General features: G+C 46.1%; 1 protein-coding gene across 12 annotated transcripts in view; it reads left to right on the top strand.

The window, feature by feature from the left end:
• The window catches only part of MINK1 (misshapen like kinase 1), a 57211-nt gene that overhangs the window by 38210 nt on the left and 3266 nt on the right, over positions 1 to 15735 (top strand). For 3 of the 12 annotated variants that reach the window (XM_078155595.1, XM_078155596.1, XM_078155594.1), the window contains exons 9-33: positions 148 to 226; positions 564 to 739; positions 1170 to 1239; positions 1771 to 1993; positions 4124 to 4240; positions 4735 to 4821; positions 5072 to 5275; positions 5551 to 5724; positions 6095 to 6355; positions 6596 to 6681; positions 6817 to 6927; positions 7077 to 7186; positions 7589 to 7677; positions 7926 to 7949; positions 8076 to 8239; positions 11259 to 11361; positions 11442 to 11579; positions 11826 to 11934; positions 13049 to 13216; positions 13476 to 13619; positions 13903 to 14037; positions 14348 to 14448; positions 14730 to 14879; positions 14984 to 15143; positions 15396 to 15535. In XM_078155595.1, coding sequence (XP_078011721.1) covers positions 148 to 226; positions 564 to 739; positions 1170 to 1239; positions 1771 to 1993; positions 4124 to 4240; positions 4735 to 4821; positions 5072 to 5275; positions 5551 to 5724; positions 6095 to 6355; positions 6596 to 6681; positions 6817 to 6927; positions 7077 to 7186; positions 7589 to 7677; positions 7926 to 7949; positions 8076 to 8239; positions 11259 to 11361; positions 11442 to 11579; positions 11826 to 11934; positions 13049 to 13216; positions 13476 to 13619; positions 13903 to 14037; positions 14348 to 14448; positions 14730 to 14879; positions 14984 to 15143; positions 15396 to 15535 — 3323 coding nt within the window. Of the gene's footprint in view, positions 1 to 147; positions 227 to 563; positions 740 to 1169; positions 1240 to 1770; positions 1994 to 4123; positions 4241 to 4734; positions 4822 to 5071; positions 5276 to 5550; positions 5725 to 6094; positions 6356 to 6595; positions 6682 to 6816; positions 6928 to 7076; positions 7187 to 7588; positions 7678 to 7925; positions 7950 to 8075; positions 8240 to 11258; positions 11362 to 11441; positions 11580 to 11825; positions 11935 to 13048; positions 13217 to 13475; positions 13620 to 13902; positions 14038 to 14347; positions 14449 to 14729; positions 14880 to 14983; positions 15144 to 15395; positions 15660 to 15735 lie in introns of all 12 variants that reach the window. The other 9 variants (XR_013487122.1, XM_078155598.1, XM_078155601.1 and 6 more) reach the window with 9 other exon arrangements.

Below are 15735 nucleotides of genomic sequence, written 5' to 3'. Positions count from 1 at the left end.
GGAGGGAAGTTTTAGGTGGGAGGGACTGAAGGGAGGCTAACCCAACTGAATCCAAAGATAAGCATGCTGGGAGGGGATTATTAAATTGTTAGAACAGGAATAGAAGGGGAGATGTGTGAGGACTCGTGGTCCCTCTCACTCCCCTAGCTCTGTGTGACATGCACCCCATGCGTGCCCTCTTCCTCATCCCTCGGAACCCCCCGCCGAAGCTGAAGTCTAAGAAATGGTAGGTGCCTTTAGGAAATGTGGGCTCAGCAGGGGAGGGGTGTGAAAATAAGACTAGAACCTCCCTTCCTTCTTTATATATTTAGAGTTGAGCAAACCCTAGAGTGTGACTAGCAGAGTGGGTCCCACAGCTGGGTAATACCATGAAGAAAGGGATAACATGAGTACTTTGAAAACCTTAAAGCACTAAATTAGAAAAGTAATAGTAAAAATTAGGCAGTTTGTTAAAGTGTGTTTAAGTTCCTGAGGATACTGTTCATTCAGATTTGTCAACCTTTGTCCCAAAGATGATGTCTTAGGGTCCATTCCTTCCCAATATATCTCTTAAACACTTTCAGGTCTAAGAAATTCATTGACTTCATTGATACATGTCTCATCAAAACATACCTGAGCCGCCCACCCACTGAACAGCTTCTCAAATTCCCTTTCATCCGTGACCAGCCCACAGAGCGACAGGTCCGAATTCAGCTTAAGGACCACATTGACCGTTCTCGAAAGAAAAGGGGCGAGAAGGGTCAGTAGGGGAAATGGGGGTGAAGGATGGGGCTATCCCTGGAAAATTTCAGCGTCCAATTATCTTGTTCCCTACCATGAGCAGCCCTGGGCTTTCTTTCCTCAGTGGTCCTTAGCTCCTTCCCTCCTTCCCTCCTACTCAAAAGAATGCCCAATCATGAGCTTTCTAGAGACCCCTGTGATCTTATAGGATTCTTAACACCTAACCCAGGCTAACTGCTGACTCAGCTCCATGATATCCCAGGTTTTTGCCTTGGTCCTACACTTGAGGCCTCTATGTGGAAGAGGGTAGCAGCCAAATGCAGAGCTAAAGATGGTTTCCCTTTGATCTTGCCCAGCATTTATCTTGATCTCATCAGGTCTTCCTAGGTTAGTGTGAGGGGAACTGCATGGGTCAGTTGAGGAAATCAGCAGTGATTTCTCCCTTGCAGAGGAGACAGAATATGAGTACAGTGGCAGCGAAGAGGAAGATGACAGCCACGGAGAGGAAGGAGAACCAAGGTAAACTCTGCAGAGTGGGAAAGGGTTATGCCTTAGGTTAATGGGAGAGGCAGTGGTCTTTTAGTCCATAGGGGAGCCCTAATCTTAGCAAGCTGATAGAGCAGAAATGTAAGCAAATCCGTAAGTGCTGAGAGAACGTGGAGTGCATTATGAGGAAGGGTTACCAAGTAAAGCTTCCTGGAAGAATTAGTTGATAGCAGTTGGAAGGAGAGAAGCAAGATGGGACAGAAGGGGATGAACAGGCTCACAAAGCTAATATCTCAAAGATCTTGGATTTAAACCCATTTTATGATTCTTTTGTCTCCAAGTCCCTTGCTCTTTCCACTGCACAATACTAGAGTATAAGGTGAAGGGTTGAGGACTAGAGAGAGAGATTTGACTAACTGGAATGAAGATTCAGAGGCAAGAAGTGAGTCCTAGGAGATGAAGGCTCTTAAATTAGGAGGGATCAAGAGGAGAGGGACATGTAATGAAGGGGAGAGAGGGAGAGGAGTGTGTTTGTGACCAGTTTCATCTTTCCTTTTTCCTCAGCTCAATCATGAATGTGCCTGGTGAATCAACGCTCCGACGAGAATTCCTCCGTCTTCAGCAGGAAAACAAGAGCAACTCGGAGGCCCTGAAACAGCAGCAGCAGCAGCAGCAGCAACAGCAACAGCAGCTACAGCGTGACCCAGAAGCTCACATCAAGCACCTCCTGCACCAAAGGCAACAGCGGATTGAGGAGCAGAAGGAAGAGCGGCGTCGTGTTGAGGAGGTTGGGGCCAAGCCCTGGGATGGAAGAACTAGTGGAGTGACGTTTGGGCTGGGTTGTTTGTGCCCCACTTAGTCCACAGCCCACCCTCCAGTGTATCTGATCAGCTCCTTCATTATCAATTACCATTGTTCAGCCTTATTATTCCTTGAGTTATGGGGAAGGGCATTTTTTTCCCTTGGGTCTCAGTCTCTGAAATTGTTCCAGAGACAAAGAGTGGAATTTGAAATCTAGATCCCATTCCTATTGTTAAGCAGAGGTAGCAAGGGTAGGACCTCAGGTTACAAAAAGGAGATTACTGCCTCATTTCTTAAGATTCTTTTTTCCACTGTTCTCCGTTAACAAAGAGAATTGGCAGATGCTTAGTTTCATCTCCCTCCCTACTGACCCCAGTGACTTCATTGCGGTGTGACCTGCATTCTGAGTCATATAGACCCCTTTCAGATGCACCTCACTTCAATTTTTAAAAATTGACTTTTTTTATCATACATATTCTATTTCTCCATTGATTGACAGTGTCACTGTTTGTCACTCAATAATTTTCTTCCATTTTAATATCTTAGTGTCCCTTTGCCCCTTCCTAACCATCGCAGTCAATTGTCTTATTAAGTGATTAGTGATCTGTAAACACTTAATAGTACTTTAATTATCATTACCACTGTTAATATTAGTAATAATTCCATGTCCTAAAAGATATCACCAAGAAAAATATGTGATGATAAAAGGAATTAGGCCAGTTATACAGATCATGTGATGAGAGTGAAGGAAGACAGACAAATGGACAACCAGAATTCTATACCCGTGAACTGTAAGATCTAGAGAGATACCTCCCACATGTGGGATGGAGCTTTTTTGGAGTCTCTACGAAAGAGCATGAGCAAGAATCGTACCCACTGAGAAAGCCTGGAAGCTGCTCGGCAGGAATGTCCTGATGATGAAATAAAGCAAGACTAGCGCCCCTGGAGTTAGGGAATAACAGTTATATTTGCACAGCACACAAAAAGGGTTATAAAGGTCTTTGCTCCGTTTTTTGACAGATGAGGAAACTAGTGCATGAAGAAGTGAAGTGATTTGACTGTGATCACCCAAGTAGTGTCATGGCAAGGACTTGAATCCAGGTGTCTGGAGGAATTGTCTCTTTAATGAAGTCCTGCCTGAATGCGTCTGTTTTCCTGATGTGAAAACATATAGTCTGGTCCACATACCAATCTGGACTAATTGGGGGAAACGCAAGTCTGAGTTAGTGAGAAGCTGGTGTTTAAAAAATACATTTTGTTCTATACACTGTTACAAACTAATGGCAAAAAATAGTCAAGGAGAGATCTTGCCACTTGTGCTTTTTAAAGAATTATTGAGGATCATTTGTAATTATCACATTAATTGCTTCTAAATAAATAGGCTTAAGTCATTTTAGGATCATCAGAATTTAAGGCTGAAGGAAACCTTAGTGATCATCTAATTCAGTCCTCTTATTTTATGGACATGGAAACGGGCTAGAAAAGATACGGGATTCCTTCAGATGACACACAAAGCAAGCAGAAGTGGCTTTCGTTCTAGTTTTTAAGTCCACACAGGCTAACACTATTGATTTTCGTAGCAGATGTTTTCTTCCTAGAGATCAAGAAGTTGAGCCTTATTTATCAGAAATTCTAAATGAGTCTGGACCTGATTAATGAGGCTTTACTGTGGTTCTCCCGTTTTTTTGTGCCTGGTGTCTTTAAAGAGAATGCTTTCCCTGATCTTAGAACCTTTTTCACGTGGTCTTTGTAGGTGTCCTGATTAGTGATATTTTGGGCATTGCCTGTCATCAGGATACAAAAGTCTAACACTAAAGTTTTCTCCCCTGCCAAGAATAACCATTATCTCCTCAACCCAAAAAGAAAGGAAATAATTGCTTGCATTCCCTCTATCTTAGCCCTCTGAGATCACTCAGTGTTTGGATTAATTCTGTAGAAGTGAGTCTAAATCTGCCCCCCATCAATGTTTAGAATTAGTTCCCAGTATTCTTGGAGGGTTCCCTGAAAAAGAAAATCAGGGCTCTTCCCATAATTTGGCTTAGCTAAGTTGATGTGGGCAGTATCTAGCCTCATATAGTCTTGGCTGATCTCTTCCTCTCCTCCCCAACCCCTACAGCAACAACGCCGAGATCGGGAGCAGCGAAAGCTGCAGGAGAAGAAGGAGCAGCAGCGACTGGAGGACATGCAAGCCCTTCGAAGGGAGGAGGAACGCCGTCAGGCAGAGCGAGAACAGGTACGGTCCCCCTACGCACATACCTGTGCACCCTCCCACCCCTGGCTTCTGCTGTCCACTTCCCCTGCTCCCCATACCTCCTCTCCTGTCCCCCCCCATCCCCCCACCCCGCCCCAGGTTCTTCTGTCTTTTTTCTAGCTTCACTATCTCTTTCTTTCTCTCTGTGTGTTCTCTCCTACCACCCCACCATCCCCTTACCCTTGGCTCCCTCGTCTTCCCTGTCTCTGTTTCCTTTTCCTAAATTCTCTATGTCTTCCCTGCCCATCCATTCTGACCCCTTCTGCCTGTTTGCTTTCTTCTTATCCCCTGCTCCTGTTTTCTTGCATCCCCATCACATTACCTTTACTATCCTATTTCCCCCCCATCTTCCATACACATATCCTCTCTCCTCTGTATTCTTTTTCTCCTTTCCTGTCCCTCCACCTCCTGTCCTCTTGTTTCCCTCTCTTTTCTCCCCTGCTCTTGTTTCCCTGCCCCCGCCCCCTCCCCCCCAGGAGTATATCCGACATAAATTGGAGGAAGAGCAGCGACAGCTTGAGATCCTTCAGCAACAGCTGCTCCAGGAACAGGCCCTGCTGCTGGTAATGGGGTCCTTCATCCACTACCTTATTTCCTTTTGGGAAGGGTGGTAGGGTGGACTTCAGGGCTTCTTTGCTTAGAATAGGAGATGGAGACAGGGAAAAGGTTCCAGTGAGACTGCAGGGGAGAACAACCTCTCTAGACATGTCGAAAGAAGAGAGCCTGTGTTCTCTCCAGCCTCATAAGGGCATCCCCAGTCCACTACTTCTTCAGTGCTGAATCTCCTTTTCCCTTCCCCCACCATGGTACCAGGAATACAAGCGAAAACAACTGGAGGAACAGCGACAGTCAGAGCGGCTTCAGAGGCAGCTGCAGCAGGAGCATGCCTATCTCAAGTCCCTGCAGCAGCAACAGCTTCAGAAGCAGCAGCAGCCACCGGCACCAGGAGACAAAAAACCCCTGTACCACTATAGCCGGGGTGCTAACCCTGCTGACAAGCCGGCCTGGGCCCGAGAGGTACCCTCCTACATGCTGCTGTGACCCTCAAGCAGTCACCCCATAGGGTCTTATCTGCTGCTCCCTAAGACTTGGAGTCTGGTCCTTGTCCTTGGAGTTTGATGAAAGGACTGAGGGAGTTGTGGAAAAGGAGCCAAGAACTAAAGAAAAGGGATATAATTATTGGGGGGTGGGATGAGGAGGGGAGGGCTGGGGTTCTGTAACCAAAGGGAGAAAGGGGGGAAGTAGAAACAGAGATTTTATTTTGACACCTGCCCCTACCCACCTCTTCACAGGTAGAGGAGAGGACAAGAATGAACAAACAACAGAATTCACCCCTGGCCAAGTCTAAGCCAAACAGCACAGGACCAGATCCCAGTCCCCCACAAGCCCCTGTTGGGCCTTCTGGACCCCTTTCCCCAACCCCACCTATGCAGAGGCCTGTGGAGCCCCAGGAAGGACCACACAAAGTAAGTCTTTACTTTCCCCTACACACACACACACACACACACACAAGTACACAAGATATAGTTTACTCTTACAGATACCTTCAGATGCTAGTAAGTGCATAAGGAGACTTATTCAGATATACCTACAGATATACATCAAAACTCACGGCTGTTTCTGTGTGTTTCTTTTTCTGCTTCTGCCATTTTCTCACAAATAATAAATACCTAGAGGCCCAAACTATCAGGAGGGTAATTTAGAGGGTAAGGGAGGAGGAGGAAGGAGGAAGATACTCTAGATAGAAGCCAGAGCTCCTGCCCCAGGCTCACTGCTCCTTCCTTTCTTGGCTGGGTGGAGAGTGTGGATAAACCACAAAGGTTTCTTTTCCTGCAGAGCCTTGTTGCACATCGGGTCCCACTGAAGCCATATGCAGCACCTGTGCCCCGTTCTCAATCCCTACAAGATCAACCCACCAGAAACCTGGCTGCCTTCCCTGCTGCTCATGACCCCGACCCCACTGCCCCCCCACCCACTGCTACTCCCGCCTCTCGTGGAGCCATCATCCGACAAAATTCAGACCCTACCTCTGAGAGTCCTGGCCCCACACCAGCCCCCCCACCTTGGAATCGAGCAGACAGTGAGACCCCACCTAAGGTAAGTGTAGCCTTGAAGCCAATCCGGCACTCTTTTCCAGGGAAAGCAATAAAGGAATGGCAAGAAGAGAAGAGTGGGAGAGATGAGAAGTAAGCAAGAAAGAGTACAGGGAAGGAAAAAAATAAAAATGGAAGGTGGAAGAGAGGTCCTAAGGAAGGTTATATACAGATTCATTCAGTGCAGCCTCTGTCCCCTCCTTCCTTTCCTGTGCTGCCTCTGACACTTCTTACCATTCTTCAGGTTCCCCAGAGGACCTCATCCATTGCTGTTGCCCTTAACACCAGTGGAGCTGGAGGTTCCCGGCCAGCACAACCTGTCTGTGCCAGGTAATGGCCATGCTGAAATGGGCTAGGGGATGGGATATAGAGGACATGCTATCTCCCACTTGGGGGTGGAGGAGCCCAAGCCTAACCATCCCAGCCTCCCCCCCACCCCCAGCCACTCCTGTGCTCCCTTCACAGACCTCGAAGCAACTCCGCCTGGCAAACCTACCTGCAAACTCAGGCAGAGTGGGTGACCCCTGGGCCTCCAGGGCCCCCTACTCAACCCCCCAGCCCACCCAGCACCAATAGGTAATGGAGTTGTCACCCCCTCACCCCTCCCTACATGGTAATGATCACCCCACCATGGTGCTGGTTCCCTAAACTGTGCTAATTCTACAAACTGAGATAAGGGAAGATTGACTTAGTCCCTCCTCTCCTAACCCATATATCTGTCACAGTAACCCAGACCTTCGAAGGAGTGAGCCAGGCTGGGAACGTGGAGATAGCATCCTTCAGTCCCATGGCCACCTGCCACAGGCTGGCTCACTAGAGCGAAACCGAGTAGGAGGTGAGGCCCCTAAACCAAAAAGAGTTGATGGAGGGGAAAGAAGGGAGGGATCATTGTGGGAATAAAGTATAAGCTAACCAGATGACCATCAAGGAAATTAAAAATCATAGCCATCTTCTCCATTGTTGTCAAGCTTTTATGTAGATAACATGTAGTAAAGACTTAGGCCCTACAATAAGTAATTTTCTAGGCTGAGACCAATACATGGATAGCTATGGGAAATAGGATCTATGTTACCCTCCATGGGGCTGGGAAAGATTGTGGTAAGAGGGGGGAGAGTACTTGAGAGCCTGTTGCAGCTTTAGCAGGGAGGATTAAGAGTCAGCATGGAGTAATGGAATACAGAGTAGTTATCCCTATTCCCATCATCACTCTCTCCTTCCTGCCTACCCCCATCTCCAGCATCCTCCAAGCTGGACAATTCTCCCATCCTGTCCCCAGGGAACAAAGTCAGACCTGATGACCATCGCTCTAGGCCTGGCCGGCCTGCAGTGAGTAATCTCATTGGCACATGCTGCTCTCCCAGCCACAGGGTTTGAGGAGTGCAATATGAGATCTGCTGAACCCCTCTTGGGAGGTAGTAACTCTAGGGGCAGAAGCAGGGGTGGGAGCCTATAGGATTGAAGTGGGGGGACCAGAACTGGAACTGGTAGTCAGAGGGCTTTTCCTACAGTACTAACCTCTTTTAATCTCTCTCTCCTACTTCTGGCTGCCTTTCTTCCTCTGGGATTCCCCTCAGAGCTATAAGCGGGCAATCGGCGAGGTTAGTGCAAGAGACATATTGTGGGCAGGGGTGTGGAACCCATTTCCCGCTTTAGTACCCTTCTAATCTTGAGGACTAGCACCCCCTGCCCAGCCTCCTTGAATCCTCCTCTTTTCTCCAATTAAGGACTTTGTGCTGCTAAAGGAGCGAATGGCAGATGAGGCCCCCCGGCCTCCCAAGAAAGCCATGGACTACTCATCTTCTAGTGAGGAGGTGGAGAGCAGTGATGATGATGAAGAGGAAGGAGATGGGGAGCACTCTGAGGAGAGCAGGGACACTCCTGGAATTCGGTACAGGAGTGGGTGACTGTAGGGAGGGCAACTATATAGAATCAGAAATAATTATGGAAGAATTGGGAAGGAAACCTTATATAGCTGTGTTGGGGAAGAACAAGGGTATAAGGGTTTTGGAAAAGGGATGATTTTTCTCAGTTTGAAGGAGTGATGACCATTGCCTTGGAAATCAGCTAATTACTTCCTTTGAATGACTTTTCACAGTTAAGTATCTTTTCATATGATCCTTATCACACCTTGTCCTGAATTGTAATTATTTGTGGATATCTTTTCTCTTCACACTCAACAAACATTTATTAGTGCCTACTTTTTGCAATGTGCTTTATTTTGTGGTAGGGATATAAAACTAGATATGACACAGGTCATGCTTTCAAGCTTACAATGTAATTGTGTATGTTGGGGGTGAGGAAGACATGTACCCCCAAATAATTGTGATAAGATATGTGCAAAGAATAGTTCAGAATGCTGCAAAAAAAAACCTGAGGAAGGAAGGGTCACTTTTACTCTGAGTGGTGGGGAACATACTGGTTCTGAGACAAAAAGAGGGGATCTATAGGGCAAAGGGTAAGGAGGGAGAGCATTTCAGGGTCTGCCAGTGCAGAGGCACTGAAGCAGGAGATGAAAGGTTGTGTACAACAAAGAGGCTTGAACCCAGAGTCCCAGAATACAGAAGAGGGGGTTGATGTCCAGGGAAGCTGGAAAGATAGGTTGGGGCCAGGTTATGTAGAGCTTTAAAAGCTAGACAGGGGGGTTATGTTTTATGCTAAAGGCAAAATAGGAATCAGGATAGTCACGTGATCAGATCTACACTTTAGGAAAATTACTTTGGCAGTAGCATGGTGAGGGATCTTAGGGAGGGAGCCAATTAAGGAGGCTGTTGTAATAATCTAGTTGAGGAGTGATGAGGGCCTGAACTGAGGTGGTAGCTCTGTGAATGAAGAGGAAGAAGATGAAAGAAATGTTGTGAAGGTAGAAATGGCAAGATTTGGCAATTGTTTGGATATATGTGGGGGGAGAGAGAGAGAGGAGTCCAGGATAATGCTAAGGTATAAAACTTGGGAGACTAGAAAGATGGTGGTACCATTTACAGAAATAGGGAAGTGGGAGGATTTAGGGAAGACTGTAAATTCATTTTGTGATATGTTGAATTTGAGATATTTCTGGGATCTCCAGTTTGAAATGTCCAATAGACTATTGGTGACATAGGACTCATGGTAAAGACTTGGGGTTAAAACCATGGGAGCTGACATGGTTACCAGGAGAAAGAATGTAGAAAGAGAAGAGAAAAGGGGCTAGGACAGGACCTTGAGGAATATCAACAGTTAAGGGATGGTGATGAGCTAGCAAAGGAGTTTAACAAGGAGTCATCAGACAAGTAGAGTTGTTGTCATGCAAACCCATAGAGGAGAGAATATCTTGATGGTCAGCATTGTCAGATGAAACAGGTTGAGAAAGATGAGAATTGAGAAAAAGGTCGAGGGGTTTGGCAATTTAAAGATAGTTGGTAACTTCAGAGACAGCAATTTCTGTTGATGAAGCTAAAAGCTAGGTTGAGAATTGCTAAGTGAGAGACATATAACTGGAGGTCCCAAATATAGACAGCTTTTTCTAGAAGTTTGACTGAGAAAGGGAGGAAAGACATTGGATGGTATCGTAGGGTCTAGTAAAGGTTTTTAAGGATGGAGGAGATTTGAGCTTCTTTGAGGTAGTAGGGAGAGTACCAGTAGTTAGGGATGAGAGAGAAAAAGATGAGTAATGATTCAGTTTTCTGGAGAAGATGGGAAGACAGGAAGGGATGGAAGCGAGGACCCTTGCAAAGAGATTAGGTATGTCTGGAAGAAAGGAAGAGGGAGTGAGACTTATTTCCACAGAGATGGAAGAGGGGCAGAAAGGAATCCATTCCAAGTAGAGAGGATCACAGAGACTAAGCTGTGAAAATGGTAGAATGTAGGAGTCCCAAGAGTAACATGAGATAAGGCTGAAAGCTAGATTAGATCCAAATTATACAAGGGACTTCAAAGCCAGAACCAGGAGCTTGTACTTTATTAATTAGGCAGTGAGAGCGGATTTTGAATTAGTGCCATGATCAGAGAAGTGAGTTAGAAAGATAACTTAGGTGGTCGTGTGCAGGATAGAGTGTAGAAGATAGAGCTGGAGACAGGAACAACAGTGAGGAGGCTGTAATGATATAGGTTAGGTATGAAGCCTGAGCAGAGGTAGTTAAAATGGGAGTAGAAAGGAGAAAAATGTGAGAGACACTTTTAGAAAAATTGCTGTTGACCTTTTTTGTTTTTACATTAACCATATTTTTCAGTGTTTCCCTCTCCCTTCCAGAAGATCGTGCCTTATAACAAAAAATTAAAAATACTTTAAAAATAGTTCAGCAAAAATTACCAACATATCATCCAAGTCCAATATTATATGTAGTGTTTCACACCTGTAGTTCCCCACTTCAGCAAAGACGGGAGAGAAAGATATTCTCCTGTCTCTCCTTTGGGACCAAGCTCAGTCATGATTTCACTGCTTTTGGTTTTGATTATTTTGAGTGACAAATATTTCAAAAATAAAATCAATAGAATTTATAAACCGATTATGTGGGGTAAGGGCAAGAGAATTGTTAAAGATGACAGTGAGGTTAGGAGTTTAGATAACTGGGACCGTCAACAGAAATAGAAAAGAGGGGCATGAAAGGGTGGAGAATTTAATGTGAAACATTACTGAATTATTAGTGTTTCTACCTCCAGGTGGAGATATTGAGCACATACTTTATATGAGCCTTGCAGTAAAGGTTAGGGGTAGAGACAGATTTAGGAGTTTTTGACAGAGCCATATTTATATAATATGGAAATATAATAATAATAATGGAAGTCTGTTTATAGCCTGCATTCATTGTCACTCAGTATTTGTAGTATGAATGATGTTGGGATTTTAAATGCAAAATGCTTCTTTCAGAAAGAACTTGTGAGATGGGTAGACTAAAGTGGACACCTTTGACTTCACTGCTTTTCCCCAACAGTGATGGAGACACTGATAGTATCAGCACCATGGTTGTCCATGATGTTGAAGAATTGTCTGGGACCCAGACCCCCTATGGAGGAGGTACCATGGTGGTCCAGCGGGTGAGTTCTCCTCCTACCCAGTGCTTACCCAATTCACTTCCTGGCCAAGCTGGCACTGACCTCTCTCCTCCTTCCTACAGACTCCTGAGGAGGAGCGAGGACTACTACACAGCGACAGCAATGGCTACACTAACCTGCCTGATGTGGTCCAGCCCAGCCATTCACCCACTGAGAGTGGCAAAGGCCAGGGCTCCCCAGCTAAAGATGGAAGCAGTGATGTATGTGCAACAGGGAAGAGGGATTATGGAGGGTCCAAGGAGAGAAAAGGGTATTTTGGAGTAAATGCCATAGAAAGGGGTGAGAGAAATTCTGGAATGGGAGAGAAACTTTGAGAAATCCAGATCTGGGGAAGGGGGGCCATTTGATAAGGAATATAGAATGCTATGGTAGAAATCCTGAGTAGAAGTCTGTAGAAGTTAAATTCTTGCTTGTTCAACTCTGCCCACATCATCCTGTATCCACAGTACCAATCTCGTGGCCTGGTGAAGGCCCCAGGCAAGAGCTCCTTCACTATGTTTGTGGATCTAGGAATTTACCAGCCAGGAGGCAGTGGGGACACTATCCCTATTACAGGTGAGGAAAACAAGAGCATCATTACCATTCCTGGGGAGAAATACTGTTGTTCTTGTTGTTCAGTCGTTCTTCCGTTGTGTCCAACCCTTCATTACCCCAGTTGGAGTCTTCTTGGCAAAGATGCTAGAATGGTTTGCCATTTCCTTCTCCAGCTCATTTGACAGATGGGGAAACTGAGGCAAACAGGATTAAACGACTTGCCCATGGTCACACAGCTAGTAAATGTCTGAGGCCAGATTTGAACTCAGGAAGGTGAATCTTCCTGACTCTAGGCCCAGCACACTCTATCCACTGTGCCACCCTGAGGAGAAACTATCCTGAGACATTGGGAAGACAATGTAGACATTATTCTAGGAGATAGGGAGACTAGTAAAGGAGAGAAGGGACCATTTTTCTTATCCCAATCATCATTCTTTCATCCTGAAGCATTTTTATCAGTGTCAAGAGAAGGCTTTTGGATAAATTTATCCTGGGACACTAGAAAGATGGTGGTACCATCTACAGAAATGGGGAAGTGGGAGGGTTTAGGGAAGACTGTGAATTCATTTTGTGATATGTTGAATTTGAGATATTTCTGGGATCTCCAGTTTGAAATGTCCAATAGACTATTGGTGACATAGGACTCATGGTAAAGACTTGGGGTTAAAACCATGGGAGCTGACATGGTTACCAGGAGAAAGAATGTAGAAAGAGAAGAGAAAAGGGGCTAGGACAGGACCTTGAGGAATATCAACAGTTAAGGGATGGTGATGAACTAGCAAAGGAGTTTAACAAGGAGTCATCAGACAAGTAGAGTTGTTGTCATGCAAACCCATAGAGGAGAGAATATCTTGATGGTCAGCATTGTCAGATGAAATAGGTTGAGAAAGATGCAAATTGAGAAAAAGGTCATTGGATTTGGCAATTTAGTGATGGAGATAAATGATTGGGTCTAGAACAGATCTTTAGGGATGGAGTAAGATATAGTGGGAAAAGCAGCTTCCCCCTTTTTTTTTCCTCATCTGTAAAATTAGAAGGTTGTAGTAGCTAAATTTAGTAGACCTAAAATCCTTTCAGGTCTATTTAAATCTGTGGTCCTATTTGGGGTCCTTACCAATTTCTTGTCTCTCTGCAGCCCTGGTGGGTAGAGAGGGTGGGCGGCTGGAGCAGTTGCAGTATGAGGTTCGAAAAGGCTCTGTGGTCAATGTGAACCCCACTAATACTCGGCCCCACAGTGACACCCCTGAAATTCGAAAGTATAAGAAACGATTTAACTCAGAGATCCTCTGTGCTGCCCTGTGGGGTAAGTATAACTGGGAGAACAGAAGATGCTAGACCTAAGCTAGGGAAATCTATATATCCCTGGGAGGGAGGTGAAATAGGTTCATTTATTAGCGGAGTAGATAAATAAGCCCCAAATAATGATGTCTTTGCCTCCTTAATTAGGTTTGCCAGGAGGAAGGGAGAATGTGATTCCTGGGCTATTGGTCCTAAATTAGAAGTTGAAGGGAAGAAAGACACCCTTCCCCTCTCACTGGGTGATATGAGGCTTTGTGCTTCAGGTGTGAACCTGCTGGTAGGCACAGAGAACGGATTGATGTTGCTGGATCGAAGTGGGCAGGGGAAAGTGTACGGGCTCATCGGACGGAGACGTTTCCAGCAAATGGATGTCCTGGAAGGACTTAACCTGCTCATCACCATCTCAGGTATTTAAAGAGTAGGTAAAATGGAGAGACAACTGGGAGAAAGGGCTAGAAGTTAGAAGGAATCAACTTCCACCATCTTAAGTACTGTGGATTTGAGCTAAAGAAAGAATTAAACCCACTCATCAAATCCTGATACTGGCAAACGATGGGAGGGAGGAAGGTTGTAGGGGTGGGGGCAGAAGGAAGTGGAGTGAATTCATCAAGTGCAGTAACATTGGCATAGATGGGGGCAGGGGAAGGAGTTGGGCTTCTAAAAAGGGTGTATTTCATATACCACCACCAGGGAAAAGGAATAAGCTTCGTGTTTACTATCTATCCTGGCTCCGGAACAAGATCTTACACAATGACCCAGAGGTGGAGAAGAAACAGGGATGGACTACTGTGGGGGACATGGAGGGCTGTGGGCACTACCGAGTTGGTGAGAGGGAAATTTCACTGGGCATTGTAAGGGAGAGCAAAGGGAGGATTGGTATCATGTCAGCAGTGGGAAGATAAAAGGGAGGGGGACACAGGAAGTAAACACTGTCCTATCGGAGGGATGGAATACGGGGGGGGGGGGTGAACACTACCTAACACATGATGAGCATTTCACTCTATGCTCAAGATCTCGGAGGGCTTGAAGCAGAAACACTGGGGAAACATTTGAAGACTTGGGAAGGCAGTTATAAAGGTGTGTATTCACCTGACTGTTCCCTTCTCATACAACACCCCCACCCCACTTTCCTCAGTGAAATACGAACGCATTAAGTTCCTGGTAATTGCCCTGAAGAACTCAGTGGAGGTGTATGCTTGGGCCCCCAAGCCCTACCATAAATTCATGGCTTTCAAGGTAACACCTACCAGCCACATCCCTTCTGTTCCCCCAAGTCCCATATTCTCACTCTGAATCCCCCACTCCCTCCCCAATTTTTCTTTTACAGGGCTTTTACTGTTCCCTTCTACTCCCCATACTCCCCATCTCCAGCACCTCAATCTTGTTCTCAACTGTCCACTCCCATTCCTCTTGCCTCTTAGCCCCAGGCCCATTTCATCCTCTCCACATCTTCCCAGCCCCGGCCCCTTACCCATCCCATATCCACTCCTTGCCCTGAATTGCCCTGTCCCCTTCAGTCCTTTGCTGACCTCCCTCACCGGCCACTGCTGGTTGACCTGACGGTGGAGGAGGGGCAGCGGCTCAAGGTCATCTATGGCTCTAGTGCTGGCTTCCATGCTGTTGATGTGGACTCAGGGAACAGCTACGATATCTACATCCCAGTGCATGTGAGCTCATGGGGAAAGTTGCTAAGTCTTTAAGGGGTATAGGGGCCTGAGGAGGAAGCAGAGTTAGTGTTTGGATTTAATTACTTCTTCTCAATCCCCTATAGATCCAGAGCCAGATAACCCCTCATGCCATCATCTTCCTTCCAAATGCTGAAGGCATGGAGATGCTTCTTTGCTATGAGGATGAGGGTGTGTATGTTAATACCTATGGCCGGATCATCAAGGATGTGGTGTTGCAGTGGGGAGAGATGCCTACCTCTGTAGGTGAGCTTCTCAGACCCTGCCCCAAAGTCATCCCACCCTTCAGGTTGTTCTCAGAGCTCAGCCCAGTCTTCAGCTCCCATTCCCTCTTTTTCTCTCCCTAGGAGCTACATGACTTTTCCCTAGAAGTTTCCATTTCTAAAACATCCAAGGGAAATAGGGATGGGGGTGGGATGCCCTAGATAGAAGGGTTTGTATTGTAAAATAGAACCAGGCCACTCCATTGTCTTTAACATTCTCTTTCCTCCCTGGAAGCCTACATCTGCTCCAACCAAATCATGGGCTGGGGTGAGAAGGCCATTGAGATCCGCTCCGTGGAAACAGGGCACTTGGATGGAGTCTTCATGCACAAGCGAGCACAGAGACTCAAATTCCTGTGTGAGAGGAATGACAAGGTGGGAGTTTCATAGACCTCTTGTCACCTCCACAAATGCCACTGACCACCTTCTTTTCCCTGCATGATAGAATAACGTCCCACGAGGCCTCTGGTCAGTCCTTCTAGGGAAAACAGAGCTAAAGGTGAGGGAATTGAAGTTCCAGAGATGGGTCACTTCTTCAGTGATTTCAGCTCTGGCAGCCTGCCAAGTACCACCCA

Source organism: Phascolarctos cinereus, unplaced genomic scaffold (assembly GCF_003287225.1).
Source record: "Phascolarctos cinereus isolate Bilbo 61053 unplaced genomic scaffold, phaCin_HiC Scaffold_5;HRSCAF=322, whole genome shotgun sequence".
Lineage (NCBI taxonomy): Eukaryota > Metazoa > Chordata > Mammalia > Diprotodontia > Phascolarctidae > Phascolarctos > Phascolarctos cinereus.
The sequence above is the reverse complement of the archived record's forward strand: the minus strand, read 5'-3'. Positions and strand labels throughout refer to the sequence as shown.